The 16,460-nt window shown below is 44.8% G+C and overlaps 1 protein-coding gene across 2 annotated transcripts in view; it reads right to left on the bottom strand.

Annotated features, from left to right (window-relative positions):
- EFL1 (elongation factor like GTPase 1) overlaps window positions 1-16,460 on the bottom strand; it is a 119,862-nt gene that overhangs the window by 76,758 nt on the left and 26,644 nt on the right. For both annotated transcript variants that reach the window (XM_072737444.1, XM_072737445.1), the window contains exons 8-14: window positions 12,696-12,819; window positions 10,404-10,480; window positions 9,605-9,741; window positions 8,564-8,686; window positions 6,504-6,603; window positions 1,796-1,947; window positions 1,378-1,544 (exon numbers count right to left, since the gene is read on the bottom strand). In XM_072737444.1, the coding sequence (XP_072593545.1) occupies window positions 1,378-1,544; window positions 1,796-1,947; window positions 6,504-6,603; window positions 8,564-8,686; window positions 9,605-9,741; window positions 10,404-10,480; window positions 12,696-12,819 (880 nt within the window). The remainder of the gene's footprint in view (window positions 1-1,377; window positions 1,545-1,795; window positions 1,948-6,503; window positions 6,604-8,563; window positions 8,687-9,604; window positions 9,742-10,403; window positions 10,481-12,695; window positions 12,820-16,460) is intronic.

The following is a 16,460-nucleotide window of genomic DNA, read 5'->3' as shown; positions in this document are numbered from 1 at the left end:
TAAATTTGTGGTAGTCCATAATGTGCATCAATAGAAAAACAACATAATGGATAAACACGCAAGTCCAGGTAAGGCTGACATCTGGGGTACGTGTAATAATGCATCTCACATTGTTTTTAAACCAGGTTGGATTTAGATTCTTCTGGGAGCAGGGAGTCATTTGCACTGTCAATTCATTTCACTGTTGCTCCTTGAGTCAACTTGACACATGAGAAGTGGATTTCAACCTCTAGCCTCACGAGAGCAAAGATACACTACATAAGATAAATCGGAATGCTCATGGAATTTATAATGCCCAATAAATCAGTGCTATGGTAAGTAACAATTTCTTATTCATCTTGACAGTTTAGAGAACTAAAAGGAAAAAAATTAGCCACTGCTTGACCCTTATTGATAAATTACAAACTATGTCTAAACCAGGATGTTAAGATGACCATAACTGGGTTTTTATACATGCCATCACAGCACTCTCAGGCCCAAAAAATATAGCCCTACACACACCTACTGCCGTGCTCCCTCCTGCCAAAGCAGAACACACCTCAGCCCACTAAGGGCTGCTTACCCACAGCCCAGCACAGGAATCTCTAAGGATTAAACTGCTAACAGTGATGGAATAAACATCTGAGGCGAGGCAAGGCAGGTTAATGGCACACCCTCCCAACTGCCACCCGGCTCCCTGTCATGTTTAGCCACTACCAGTAGCTTCCCTGGTTTACCCACAAGGAGAGGAGGCTGCGCTCTCCTGCTCACGACACAGTACATCTTACATGTCCTTACTCACCACTTCTTGCTGATCCTGACTCACTCCCAGGACCTCTGGCATCTTCATTATCCTACGACCTTCAAAACTTAACTACTACATATACACTTTGCTTATGTCCAAAAATGTTGTAGGTAGCTCGAGCCTATGGTTTTCTTGCACTTTGGCTCAGGAGCACTTAGAGGCTGGCTGTTCACCTGCCTGAGCCTCCTGATCAATTTCTGGGACCTACCTGCCAGGCAATGGCTGCCGGCCACCTGCTCTCTGCCTGTGTCACCCAGTTTTTGGATCTCCATATTTAGTGAAGATCTGCCATTGCCTTGACTCCAGCATGACAGCTGCTCTTATCATATCTTTTCTTGAGCCTTGAAAAGACTTATGATTAATTAAATAAGGCCTGAAAACAGAGTTCATATACTGGTTTAGTTTTCCAAATGCTACTAAGTGAGACAGATTTAACACATGTCACCAAAGCAACATAAGAGGAGATCTATGGATTCATATGAATGTGCCTTTCTAGAGACAAAACCAACCTGCCAATAAGGCAAATGCAACCAGTTTGAAAAGATATTAAGAACCTTGAAACAATATACTAATGTTTTCCTTCCAATTCTTACCCGCTGCAAAAACTCAACGGGACTGTATTTAGGCCCCAAGACAAAAATTTTCTTTCCTCTTCGAGCCACACCACTGAACACGCGAGCAAATGCAATAAAAGACTCTTGGTTGTTTCCTTCCTGGGGCAGAGATTTAAGGGTCACAGTCTCCAGCTGATGCTCATCGCCTGCCGGAAACAAAAGGATAATGAGTGCTAAGAACACTCTTTCCAATCCAGGACCCACCTAGAAACGCTACAAACACAGAGGGAGCACTGAATAAGGCACACCTGGCCCAGTTTCAGGAAAGAAACACCCAGAATGGCGGAATACTGATCAAAGTTATGATTAAAGCCAAGCTCAAGAGCTATAGGATGAGTGTTCTAAGTTAAAAAACAAAAACAAAAACTTACTTCAAACCTATTTAGGAAAACTATACCTTTTGGCTCTTCTGCCTGTGGACTTGTTTCAAGGGCACTCCCACCCTGGGGGGGCTCCATGGGTGCCTGGCCCTGCGCTGCTGCCAGCTTCTCTGCGTGCCTCTGCTTTGCACGCTCACGCCTCTGAGCAATTTCTTCCTGAGTGAGAGGTCTACAGGAGATCACAGATATGTTAACATCCAGCAGCACCATGAACCTCTTAGTAGCCGGAGCAGGGAAACGGCAACTATCAGTGTGGCTGGATGACAATGATGGTCACAGGTCCCCTCCAAGCAAAAGGTTTCCCCCAGTTGTGGCGACAGAAGAGAAAGCCTCGTGGGCTCTCTCTAGAAGAGAGAGAGTGTATATCCCCAGCTATAGAGAGCTTACAAACTGACATGGGGGAGCCCATGTCCCCTGAGTCAGCCACAGCAGCACAGGGCCTCTCTGTAACACCCACATCCACCTCCCCATACACAACCACCCACAACAGCATGGGTCTCTCTGTAATGCCCACATCCATGTCCCCATCCAGAGCACCCACAGCAGCACAAGGCCTTTCTGCAATGCCCACATTTCTTCTGAATGAGGCAGGTACCAGGGCTCATAGCACCCCTGTAGAGAAGCAAGGGTAAGACCTCAGTAGGAAATGGAAGTTTTCTCCACAAGCACAAAAACATATCTTCAGGGAGAACTGGGGTCCAAGAGGCAGGGTTCAAGGTCAGGCTGAACGCTGGTTCAGCAGGCCTGAAAGGTCACACTGTGATTATCAGCCGCAGCGTCAGACCTCAGTGCACCGTAGAAAAGGCAGGGCATGGGTGTGTCTGTGGGTTCACTGGGCGTTAGTCTTGGTTGGGGTGAGGGAGGGGGTCCAGGTATTCTTCCTAAAGAGTTACCGTCGAGTCTATCAGGCCACAAAAAATGCACATACAGCCTTAATTAATAACAAAAGTCTTTTCAAAAGGAAAGCGCTAAACTGAATAAAAATGGACATTCTGTTTAGGAGTTTAAGTTTGGAAGGTGGAAACCAGGCAGGCGCACTAAGTCCCAGGATCTGGCTCTTTCCCATGTGCTTTCCTAAACCTACGTGCGTCCTCAACCCCCGCACAAAGCAAGAGCACTGCTACCCTAGTGCTGGCAGCACTAGAGCATCTCAGCCCTGTACTCTGGGACCAAGCACCAAGAAACTCAAGACCAAGAAATTTCTGTTCCTAATTTTATGCTCTAGCTCTAGAAGCTGAGGTCACTCTGTGCCTCCCTCCTGCTGTCCCTCACCTTTGGCACTGTGATTTTCTCTCTGATCTCTGACCTGACACCCAACAGGTAATCTCATCCCCACCCTGCCATCCTGCTCCCCGCCCCCCTCCCCTAAGTACCGGAACCATTCAGATAGTCCTTCAGCATATACACTGTTCCCGTGCATTTGAAATGGCCACATACTCATGGAGCTCCTAAGCCGAGGGCCCTAAAACCCTTCTCCTTCCTACTTCAGGTGGGTTAGCCTGGAAGACGACTGCTTACAGCACTGACCGTCCACTGCTGTACCCTTCACATTCCGTCTGTTAGACAAGGCCTCCCAACAGGACTGGATACTAGTTCTACCACCCTTGGCAACTGCCCCTCAAAAAAGATGAGTTTGGTTCTAGGAGCTGTCTTTTTTGGTCAGCCCCACATCACTGCATGGCTGCATCATAGGACACAAAACCTGAGCAAGTAATCTCTGAGAACAGACTAGTCAGGTGTGTCTTGAGCCAACCAAAACTGCTGGTACTGGAGGCGCTGGCTTCCCCTGCAGGAGATCAGCTCCCCTCCTGGAAGTTCTAAGTATTAGAAGCCCTTTAAAGTATGGAATAGGTCTGCTTCCTCATCATTTCCCACCACAGATGCAGTTCTGTCCTCTGGAGAAACATCCAACAAACCCACCTCTCCCTCTCCTTGCGATGGCCTACACTCTTCCTCTTGCCCTGCTCCACGAGGGGCAACACTCCAACTGTCCCATCCATCAGCCCCATGTTTGTAGACTCTTGCTAAAACCTCTTACAAGGGACACCTGGGTGGCTCAATGGTTGAGTGTCTGCCTTTGGCTCAGGTCGTGATTCCAGAGTCCTGGGATCGAGTCCCACATCGGGCTCCCTGCATGGAGCTTGCTTCTCCCTCTGCCTGAGTCTCTGCCTCTCTCTCTGTGTCTCTCATGAATAAATTAAAATCTTAAAAAAAATAAAAATAAAAAAAATAAAACCTCTTACAAGAATATCTGAAAAGTGCAAGTTAAAATATAAATGTAGGATGTAATATCTTCATTAGAACAGGGAGGAAAAAATACAAGACACCTATTTGCCCATGAAGAAAAAGTCTCCTTCAACGAGCTTATCACTAGGATCTTGACATCCTCTTAATCACTTTGCATAATTACAGTGCATAATTGTTACAACAATTAAATGAAATAGATATTATCATTCCTACGTTACAGATAATAAAGCAGAGGCTTAGGAAATTTAACCTGACCCAGAGTCACCCGGAAAATAAATGGAGAAGCCACAATTCAAATCCAGATCTGACTCCAAACCCTGTGCTCATTATCCTCAGGATGTCTCCCATTCAGAAGGAATTAAAGATGATAATATCATCATCACATTAAGTAAATCACTTTAACTTTGGTTAAGAAAGAAACATATTTATTCACATAAATTACATCCTCATTCTCCCTAAATTCATGACACAGTGTGTAATAAATTAGCATTTATAGTCATAGTCATCAAGTCAGCATCCAATGCACAGAGGCTCCCTGCCCGTCTGAGCATTTGCCCAGCCATCCCGTGAATGCTCACTCTGTGCCCAGCGCTGCTGGGGGCTAGGGCAGTGGTGCAGGGAAACAGAGCAGACAGCTGGACAGGGACTCACACAGAGTCCCCACTGCATTTCCAGCATTTGTGGAGAATAAAGAGGAATTTATTTACAAGGAAACAGAGCTTGATCAGACAAAGAACAGCTGTGGGTGACAAGTTCCTCAGGCTGTAGCTGAACGAACCATTGATGGTACTTCCCGAATGGAGGGGCATTACTGATTACTGACCCAACAGCAGAAATGAAGGGGTCAGAGGCAAGCACGCTGCCTGGAAGGCTGGGGAGAAGAGTGGGGAGTGAAGGAAATGCTGCAAGGATGCATAGCCATCCATCCTTTGGGCTCCACACAAAATGCTCATGCTCTGGCTGGGCGATGCTAGAGTGTCAGGGGACATGTTGCTGCAGCTGCTACCAGAGATGAGATGGGGGAAGCAACAGACCCAAAAAGTGGCTTCTGTTTGAAACAGCATCTCATAACTGGAAGGAACTGGTTCTTGAGAAGGAAACGAAAGCAACACACAGACTCAGAGATTCAGGGGAAAAGGAACCGCCTAAAAACTCGCAATAGGATGTTACTTACCAGGCATTTAGACCAAGTACATACTAGCAAGAATTCGTGATCAACTACAGTTGAGAAGAGCAAAAACAAAGGCCCAAAATCTAGAAGGGCTGGGAGGTTGGATGGCTGCTAGACATTTGATAGCTCCTAAATTTAGGAGCAGAAGCTGAAAAGCCACACTGGGTGGAACTTTCCAGAATACCCAGTGAGAAGCTAAGGAGCAGCAGAGTGGCATTTTCAAAGTTACATGAAGAGTAAAACCAAATGCAGAAGCTGGAAAAAAGAAAAAGAAAAGAAAAAAAGAAGGAAAAGCCACCCTGGATGAGCAAGGCCAGATTCCAGGCAGCAAACTACAGCCCCAGTGGCCTCCTTCCAGCATTGTGACCTGGAGCACCTAACTCACTCTTCTCCAGGATCCTTATTTTCGTCACAGGTGAACCTGAAACCCTAAATCCTTCCACTGGAGAAGTGCTGTTAGATCTCTCTCTCACCATGGGTGGTGAGATACGAATACTGTAAGAGCTCTGTAGACAACAGCCAGTGATTACTGTTACTGCCATTATTATTCACAAGACAGAAGAGTAAGATTTAAGATGCTCCCAAGTTGGTGGACATTCTTAAGAAGTAATATTTACATTATTTCTCTCAGGTTACTGAGAAGATCCCTACAGAGAACATCCAGAGTAGATGTGGGTACTACAGAAAGAGGAGCTTCCAGACCCCACAATCACACTGAAGGAAGGTGGCCCATGGATTGGCAGAGGCTGAGACAGTACGGGGAACCAGACAGGAGGCTGCTGCTGTAAATTTTAATAGGAACTGATGAGGATCTGAACTAGATGGAGAAGTGGTGGAGTCGGGAAGGAGGGTAACACACATGGAAACCGAGATGATGTAGAAGAGATTCTCCAAGCCATGGGCAATGTGAGAAATAATCCATCTCTGGGGGTGTCTGCCTCCTGCCACAAACACACAGATCAGCACTCATGCTCAGGCATTCATAAATCCCCATGAGGTCATCAAAATGGGCTTGGAAAACTTGCCAGATGATCAATAAAAATGAACTGTGGCTACTGGATTATGATTCTTGAATTTACATGAATTCAAATCAATCATCTTGGCACTGACTCAACAATGTCTCCTACAGAGAGATCACAGAAAGATACTGCACTGTGCACAGTGTGCACTCCCCCAGGGGATGCTCAGAACCCATCCCGGCCTGAGGAGGAAAAGGGCTCTCTGCATACTCCCACCTATGCCACCTCTGTGCCCCCCCAAACACACACCATCTCCAGGGCCCAGCCCAACCTCCCCCTTCTCCTTACCTGGGTTTATTCTGGGGCAGAGCCTTGGCATCAACTGCAAACATTTTGGAAACAAAGATAATAACTGGAGCAGTGTCCTCGCTTCCACATTTCAGGAAAGCTAAAACAAATAGGAAGGAAAAATGTCACTAGCTTTGCCCATTACCAGAAAGGCAGACTTCTAAAACACAGGATGCTTAGAATATGGCATCATCTCCCAGCCTATAATCTTTTATAACTACAATAAAATTTCTATTTAGAAAAGTATAAAATTGCTAGAACATAGTAGAGTAAAAGCAAGCAGAGCTGGTAGAAATGGAGAAAGAAAGGTGAAATAAACAGAGCAGAAGGAGGGCTGGGAGCTGAAGCCTGCAAAGAGTGCTAGCCCCTTGCCCGTACTACAAGCCCTCATAAATCCCTCCCTACATCCTGAGAGAGGGTAAAACTGAGAAATCCTACCACATGTCAACAGCCCACAAAGCAGCTTATTAATAAAATACGTAAAAGTTACACAAGTTAGAAAATGGACAAAATTATATCACCATGCCAGTAACAAAACACTTAGAAATAAAGATTCAATATTATAAACATGTCAATTTTCCCTAAATCCCTAAAACATTCTAATGCAATTTCAGATCAATACACTGACATTTTTCTCAACCTTACTGGAGGTATAAAACCACTGATTGGTAAATTTCTTAAAAAAAAAAAAAGTCACCCCCCCCCCCCCCATCAAAATAATGTGCACGAAGATTAAAGAATTCAACAGTAATACTGAAATAGGAGCAAAGCTACAGGAAATCAGAAGAAGCATACAGGTGTCTTGCTGGGGACGCCGGTGCAAGGCTGTCAAGACCACACTGTCTAGGATCACTCAGGCTGCACTGGGGAGAGAACCAGAGGAAACCAGAGTGGAAGAGGGGACTCTGGGTGAAAAGCTATATTAACATCCTAATGAGAGATCACGGTGGCGTGGCCCAAGGAGACAGAAGCAGAAATGCTGGGAAGTAGGTGAATTCTGCATAGATTTCGAGGCAGGAATATGCAAGATGTGCAGATGGACTGGACGCAGGGCTGTGAGTAAACTTAAGAGCCACGGATCACTCTGAGCTTTCTAGAGTGAGCAAATGAAAGGACCCAGTCTCCTATGACGGAGCTGGAAATAACCAGGAGAGGCAGGCTGAGGGAGTAGGGAAGAAGCCCACTTGGGGTATGTTAGGGTTCAGGTGCTTCTCAGACAGCCAAGCAGAGAGAGGTGCTGTGGGCACCTGAGTCCAGAGCCGAGGGGGCACACAGACCCCGAGACACACGAGTGAGAACCATGAGCAGATGCTGCTGTAGAAAGCCCCAAGACGGGTGGGATCGCCAGGAGAGGGAACACAGGCCCTGCTTGGAGCCTCCCGCCTAAAAGAGAAAGGAAAAGGAGGGAGAGGAGCCAGGAACAGAGGGTAAGAATAACCAGCCAGGGAGGAAAGCAGAGGCTGGTGGGACGCCTGGACACCCAGATAACAAAATGCCTCAAGGAGGAAGGAGTGACCTGCTGGGTTAAGCGCTGGGGCAGGTCTAGTTGGATAATCGTTCAAAGGAGAGTCAATAGGGGCCCCGAGAACAGCAACCAAGTGGTTTTGGGGATGTAGGCTACAAATTCAACAGAACGGGAGGAAAAGAAGTGGCAATGGGGAGTACATGCAGGGGACCTTATGGAGCCTTTCAGAGCCTGGAACAGGCAGCTCTCCTCCTGTGGGGAGCAGTGAGAAGCCCAGCCCTGGAACCCTTGGCACAGTCACTAGGGACCCAGCCATGCTGGTGACACAGCAGCTCAGCGACACCTTATTGGCTGTGAGGGGCTGGTCAGAGGGTCCCAGTGGCTTCTGAGATGAGATCCAGGCAGAAGGGATGAGGCTCAGAACCTCTGATGTCCCACCCCAGGAGTGAACAAAACAGCAACGCTGAAGCTCTGGCAAAATGGCCTTTTGTGGAACTGGTCATTTAGCAAACTGGCATTTGACAAACTGATCTAGAGCAGCCTTGACTGAGGATGGTCCGAACTACGGCACATGCTGAGGGCACCTCTACCTCACCTGCTTTCAGGGCCTGGGTTTCCGGCGGCAGAGAGTCGAATGTCTGTGATCCTGTGCACATCAGTCTCTCCACCCTCTCGGCTGTCATATCCAGGGGGCTGGGAAGCTTCTGGCATACCATAGCTGACGTCTGCTGTCAAGGGCTCACAACCTCGAACACATGCCCTTCACCCAGATACAGATTCCCAGTGCACACTATGTACCGAGGTGACAGTGTTGGTCTATCCAGGAAATGCCTGAGCTGGGAAACGCTGTGCACCACATCTCATGGTACAGACACACTTCCAAGGAGTTCACAGGCTCGCTACAGCCTGGGAAGGACCCTTGGCACAGATATTCTAGGACATGGATGGCCCAGGGAGCAAGAGAAGGCAGCATAGCTTAGTAGCTCAGCTTCACATGGTTTCAGTCTATCTAAGCTTCTATCAAACAACCATCAGCCACCAGCCAGGATACTGGAATGTCTCTGACCAGAGCCAGTGTCACTGCAGGGGTGAGGTGTCACTGCCAGCCCACGCCCAGGACCCTGTATCCAAAGCCCTCCATGTGGGGACTGCTTGGGACACGCACACCAGTGAACAAGAAGACGATCTGAATTCACCTATAAAATCACCTCAGTTAAGGTGCACCACCTCAAATCAAGTCTTCTGGTAGTCACTAATATGATGAGAAATATCAAAAGGCTAAGAAAATATGGCACTAAAATTAAACACTGATCTAACATAACATAAACACCTAAATTATCTACTTATATGTAAATCTTAGTAAAATATTTTATTTTTACAAACTACCAAATAAAAATTAAAAATATGCATCTTCTTGAAAGAACCTGTATGTGAGTTGGTTTAGTAAGACCATAAATCAGTACCAGAACATTCATTTGTAAAAGCAGTAAATACAGCTTCATAGCAGAGTACTAAGTACAGAAGACTTATTTTGATGTGTTATCTCCAAAGGATTTCCTGATTGCCAGTAACATGATGTTTTCTCCAGTTTTGTCAGAACCATGATTTCATTACAAACCATCCAGGCAAAGGATACCGAGCACAGCATGGGAGATGGGAAGCCACTGGCTGCAGATGGCATTAATCTGAACTTTAGGATCTGAATGTCGTGCCTCTCGGGCTCCAATTTTCAATCCTAAAGAAGTCACTATTTTATCAATTTTTTCTCTGTCCCTGTAGTAAGCATACAAGCGGAGGGAAAGTCAGAGACAGGAGGGAGAGACAGGAAATGGAACTCCACGTTCTCTGACACACTTACTTCTAATGTACGTCTGCTACAAGGACCTGAACATACCCATGAAGGGGGCACCTGCCATGGTGGGGGGCAGTTCGTTCCCGACACCCTTACTTTCCAAGATCCCCCTCCTGCAGGGCTCCCAGGGGGGCACCACTCCAGGCCCCGTAGGTGAGCTGTGGTGACCAGGAAAGCAGCCTTATGTGCGAATGCTCAAGGTCATGATTCCAACTCTGGAAAAACTCTGAATTTACTAAAGCAAAATTTCATTTCCACTGGTTTCAGGCAAAGTGTTCCCAAGTTCCCAATTAATGATCCTAGATATCAAACACCCTTTCTGCTACAATTACTACTTTATTTTAGGCTGAGTTTATAAAGACAAAGACCCAGTGTTTCCCTCCATCCCTGTGTCCCCTCATCTCAGCATCCTGGGGAACCCTGACTACCGTTCTTTCCCTCCTGCTCCCTGTGACTGGCTGGTCTTCAAAGGCTCTGCTCACTTCTTTGACCAACTAAGGTTTCTGAAGCATGTGGCTCATCGACCCTGAAGGTGAGGGTGGATCATACTGCCCAAAGATAGACGATTTTATGGCAGTCTTACTTTTTCAAGACGGCATCATACAAACTCCATATATTCTCCAGGATCAGCTGCACAAATAAAGGTTTCTTTCCTTTTGCCTGTAAAAAAGAACACATGCACTTAAGTTTCTGAATTTTTAACAGGTAGCTTATTCATCCTTGACATGTTTTATTAACAACAGGTCTCATTTCTACCAGAAAACATTCACTTAGCAATAAAGTAGCTGGAAACAGTTGTAAGAATGCGCTAAACAGCCAATAACATGCAGTGGATATAACAAACCACTGTTCTTTTTCTCTGGGAGCAGGGACTTGACAGATGATGAGAACCACTGTGGGGCATGTCACTGCAACTGCCCTAGCACTGCCATCAAAGGCACGCATGACATCCAGGCCAAGCACGAAAATGTCACACTGTGTGTGCAGGTCCCTTCCACAGACTTCTAAACAATGCTCTTAAATATGAAAAATGTTCAGCTTTGAGGAAAAGGATACTAAAAAAACAACAACAACAAAAACCCTATCATTTCTCTTACCAAACTATATGCAAAATAATGGCACCTCAAGAAGGATACCGTCACACACATGAGACGGAATATACATGGCCACCCCTTTCCCGAAGGACAGGTGAGTAACGAGATAAGGATGACCGTCTCCAGCTTACAGATGTAAGAATGAGGACAGTCCACAGAGCTGGTAGCAGCAGAGCCAAGATTCAAATACAGACTTGGACTCTTGGGTGCTCTTTGCCACCTCACTACACCGGCTCCTTTTTAAAATATACTGTTTATAAAACAGTATATTTGGGCAGCCCTGGTGGTTCAGTGGTTTAGCGCCACCTTTAGCCCAGGGCGGGATCCTGGAGACCCAGGATAGAGACCCACATCAGGCTCTGTGCATGGAGCCTGCTACTCCCTCTGCCTGTGTCTCTGCCTCTCTCTCTCTCTCTGTCTCCCATGAATAAATAAATAAAATCTTTTAAAAAAAGTATATTTTTATATACATATATAAATAAAATATATTTTATTTATTTATTTATTCATTCATTCATTCATTCATTCATTCATTCATGAGAGACAGAGAGAGAGAGAGGCAGAGACACAGGCAGAGGGAGAAGCAGGCTCCGTGCAGGGAGCCCGATGCGGAACTTGATCCCAGGACCCCGGGATCACACCCTGGACTGAAGGCAGCGCTAAACCGCTGAGCCACCCGGGCTGCCCTATAAAAGGCTTTTAATGGCACAGGAAGATGTTCACGATATGATGTCAAGCAAAAATCCAGCCATGTTATATAAACAATATAAGCTCAGCTGAGGGATGGACATCTCTATTCTAAAAGAATGAAAAATATTAAAACCACAGCACTAGCAGCGTTGGCTTCTATTCTTTTCTTATAGCTTTGTATTTACAAATATTTTCTAAAAGGAAATATATATATGCTCTTCCATGAGAATAAATTTATAAAATCCTGAATTTTACATTAAAAACAACAAACAACAAAGCAGCGTCAAGGAAAGTATCCTTTAAGGTTCTGTGATTCAGCAGCCCTGCACCCATCAGTTATCCCTATAGAAGGAAGGGTCCCAGAAGCACCTGCCTCTCCCCATCAGTAGGCATGGTGACCAGTGTTCAGCGAGAGAAGGCCAGGAGCTAAGCCTAGGAATACAGCATGTTCAGAAAGAGTCGTCTCTTTACAATGAAGGGGACAGACACACAAAAACTTGATGCACAGGCTCCCTGCATGGAGCCTGCTTCTCCCTCTGCCTGCCCCCTCTCTCTCTGTTTCTGTTTCTCATGAATAAATAAATAAAATCGTTAAAAAAAAAAAAAAAAGGTTGATGCAAAATATGTCTCTTCAAGTGCATGGGGTCTAAGAATTTTGCTCCTCTTAAAAAAAGAAAGAAAAGAAATAAACAAAAAGCAGTTCTTTGTTCCCTGAATTTAAAGAATTCCATTTAAGCAATTCTTGGAAGTGAGACATGTTAACGTGAACCCCTCATGAACTGACCCACTTTTTTTTTTTATTTTAAAGATTTCATTTATTTATTCATGAGAGACACAGAAAGAGAGGCAGAGACATAGGCAGAGGGAGAAGCAGGCTCCTTGCAGGGAGCCTGATGTGGGACTCGATCCCCGGAACTGGGATCATGCCCTGAGCTGAACCCAGACGCTCAACCACTGAGCCACCCAGGCATCCCATGAACTGACCCACTTTAACCAAAACCAAATTATATCTACCAGAGATGTTACAGTACAAGTGTGAATATCAGGGCAAGAATGTGGCTGACACACAAAAGGGACAAATGCCACATCACCTGATCAACCTTCATGATCTTCTTAGCCTTCATATTGATGTAATAATCTCCCCACAAGGTTTTCAGAAGAACTTCCTTTTTGATGCCAATTTTTTGACTGTAGATTGTGGCAAAGTGCTCAACCCTGAAAGAAAAGCAAGTGTTTGTATTATTAGTAACAACACTTATTATGAGTGTAGCTAACACTCCACTATTTCTGTCAGGTTCTGTTCAAAGTGCTCTAGATGTACTACTACATGCCCTCATTTCCACTTCTGATGAGCTGGTACTAATGACCTCCCCCATTGTACAGAAAAAGCTGAAGCACATGAGATATTATATAGGTAGGTAACACATGAGGTTGGGACTCAAATCCAAGCAGTCTGGCTTCAGAGCCCATGATCTTGCCCAGCCACTCTACATTCATATGGATTAGAGTTCATTCTATCGTTCCCTTTTGTAATTCTGCATGTGTAAAGCAAGGCAAGAGGCACAAGCGTTAAGGAGATGCAGACTCCAGCTGCCCTCTGCAACTATGCCAGCAATAAACTGTTTCTGCCCTTTGCTACTAAAGGTGCCTGGTACTCACAATGGAAAACACTACAGAGCCAGAGCCTGCCAGAAAAAGGCCTTTTAGCATCCTGGATTCAATAGGAAACATAGGCATGCTTACTAAGCTCTCCCCCGCCTTCAGAAAAACCAGTTAGCACCCAGGTCTGCTCAACTGCAAACCCCAGCCACAGAACATAGTCACTTAACAATGTGAGGTGCTATCTGTAGCTCTGTGCTGTCTGGATCAAAGACCAAGAAAAAAAAAATTCTTTTCTGCATGGAATAGCACACTTCACAGAAGGTATGAGTCCAGTTGTCAAAGCACCAGCATCTGGGAAGATGCCTGCTATCTTGTCCATGGCACACAGTCCACAGGTAACAGACTCTTGACAAGTTTTTACACAGTGTCAGCAAGTGTGGTATTGCCAGAATCCAGGGGTTAACTACAGCTTAGTCCGATGAGCCGAAATTCTCTCACGATAATGGAACCCTGATGGGAGCATAGGAAGCTAGTTCATGGTTGCAGTCGGAACCAGAGACGTGAAAAGCATCAGGCTTCAGCTTAGCAGCAAGGGCAGGCACCACAGAAAGTGCTGGAGATAAATACCCAATGTCCCTTTCACTGAGGATGCAGGGAGAGAAAAGACCCAACCAGGAATCAAAATCCTGATTATGAGGTTACAGGCTACTTACATTCCGGAGCTGGCATCAAGAGGCCACCTCAAAGTGACTCACTATTATCAGCCTAATTTCTCATCTGATTCCACAGTTATTTGTTCAGGTAAAGGGTTTTTGTTTTTTTTTTTTTAATTTTCCAAAATTTTAGTTTCTATTATTATTTTGTTTATATTTATTACACATATAAATTATATATAGGTTTTGCATATATATTATATATGATTAACTTAAATTTGTTCTCTCCACAAACTCCCAACTCAGTCCACAGCCCGACAGCTTTTCTGCCATGGAAGGCTGAAAGAACATTAACTAGTCTCTCTCCCAATCCAGTGGCACATCACCAGTAGAGAGAGCAGGGCCTCCTCGCCTTCCTGTGGTGAAGCACACCCAGAGCATGGCACAGAACCTGCCTTCCATCCAGATCAAGTCAGCAGACCATATCACCCTGCAGTTTTCTAATTCTAACCACTGGATTTTGCCAGGTTCAGTACAATCCTGCATGCAGATTTGCAGATCCATTCTGGGACCTATGGGAGCAGGACAACGAGAGGCAAGCCCTATGGCCTTAGGGTCCCAGGCATGTCCTTCAACCCAACCTTTGCCGAGAGCCCTAACCTTTGCCCTGATGGTTTTTAGGCCTCAATGAGTAAAGCGGACACTTTGATCGACATACTGGCAAGTTGGGTCTATTCTTATGTGGCTAAATTGAAGGCGATGACCAAGTGATTAGCACAACCAACTTCCAATATTTTCATATTTCATATTTTTTGAAATTGCTTTTTTTTCTTGATATAGGCCCAATTTTTATATATCCTTCACTGACACTCAAATTCTGACTTTAATTATTATCTGTTCACATGATTTGTTTCTAGTTGACCTGTTAACAGTCTGTGATATAAAATCTTCCCCAAACCACATAGATTTCTACTTATACTTCTATTTTTGTCTCATGCACTTTGTTATGATCACTGATACAAGTTAATCTCTGCCCATTATCCATTAAAAAGGATCGTTATACCTCAATATATTTGCTATAAATTCTGCATTGTTCTTCAATACTGCCAAATTGACTTTCTTTTTGCTCATGTTTGACTGACATATTGAGCCAAAACTCTCATACTTACCTCTTATCTATTATGTTCCCTGTTCATCTATTTTAGGTAGCAAATCTTTGGGGTTTTTTGGTTTTGTTTTTGTTTGGGGGTTTTCCTTCTTTTAAAAAGCTATCTCTTCAATGGAGTATTCCATGCACTTAGTGTCATAATTGTTCTTGTCAGGTGGATTTCTAATAAGATTTCTGCTCATGTTTCTAGGATTGTTTTTAAATGTTACTTTGTGGTACCTAGACTTTTCCATATTCCAGATCTTATACAAATTGTATCAGATACATGTCCTGTTTTTAATTTGAAAAGTGGTAAACTCAAAGGTATCCACAATCTCAAACCTCTATCAGAATCATAATTTATAATGTAAGAAAACTGCCCATTTGCTCAGGCCATGGTCCTCAAATCCTTTCCATTATTCATTTATACACGCATGCACAGAAATCTCCAAAATCTTGGTTTTTATCCTTCTCATTCTTTTTCATCCCATAGTTGCCATTGAATTTGCTTATCAGCACTTCCTCCACTACTGCTTCATAATTTTGTCATTAGTTATAATTTTAAAACAATGACAATTTCTCCATTCTTGGATTCTATTTTAATCTACTTCCTCCACAGAGTACCCTTAAATGAGATTCTTGGGAAGATCTGCAGACCTACCGACCTACCCATCCTGGTCTATCTTCCTGAGCAACAAGGTGGCCAAGTGGCAGGTTCTGGGGCCACATATCGTTCTGCGTCCAAGCTGCCCAGTAGGCTGATGTTAACTGCAGAATCCGAAAATGCTGGTGTTCAAAGACAAAAGAAGTTGCTTTCGGGAGAACTCCTGCCACTACTCTATAGGGTTGGGAACTCAGTTGTACTTATCGAAAACTGGAGCCAGATTCTGACCTATCCAAGCCAGTGTGTCTCTGCTTCTGTGCAGCAGATTCTCCTAAATTAACATCTGCAACAGGACAGGCTGAGGCCGGACACCCAGGTTCAGCCTTGAGCCACACTTCATCCTGTCTCATGGCGTGAAAGTTTAAACTACTCTCCAAATTCTGAAATGTGCTCATGTCCCACCTTTAGGGATACCGGAAGTTGCCACCTTTCCCTAGTCACTGACTTATGAGGAGAAGGCCAGTAGGAGAGTACCTCTAGTGCTTCCATTTCCAGCACCAGCTCCCTTTAAATGACCATGTCCACGTGCTGACCACAGGCAATGACAGATCTCTAAATGCCACCTTACCTAACACAAGGGAACTCAGTAACTGGCTGAAAGCAGGTGGAAGTATCCAGAGTTGTAAGGGATCCAGAAGCCATCCGTTCAAGACTCTCACCATCCCTTCTCCTTTCACAATAACTTACACCAATTTCTGAGATTTAGACTAAAATTCACCTGAAACATTATTTATGGAAATCATTCCAAGACAAGCCCCCCACACTGTGACTTATGAGCAAAATGCTTACA

The sequence above is a fragment of the Vulpes vulpes genome, chromosome 14 (genome assembly GCF_048418805.1).
Source record: "Vulpes vulpes isolate BD-2025 chromosome 14, VulVul3, whole genome shotgun sequence".
In the NCBI taxonomy this organism is placed as follows: Eukaryota; Metazoa; Chordata; class Mammalia; order Carnivora; family Canidae; genus Vulpes; species Vulpes vulpes.
The sequence above is the reverse complement of the archived record's forward strand: the minus strand, read 5'-3'. Positions and strand labels throughout refer to the sequence as shown.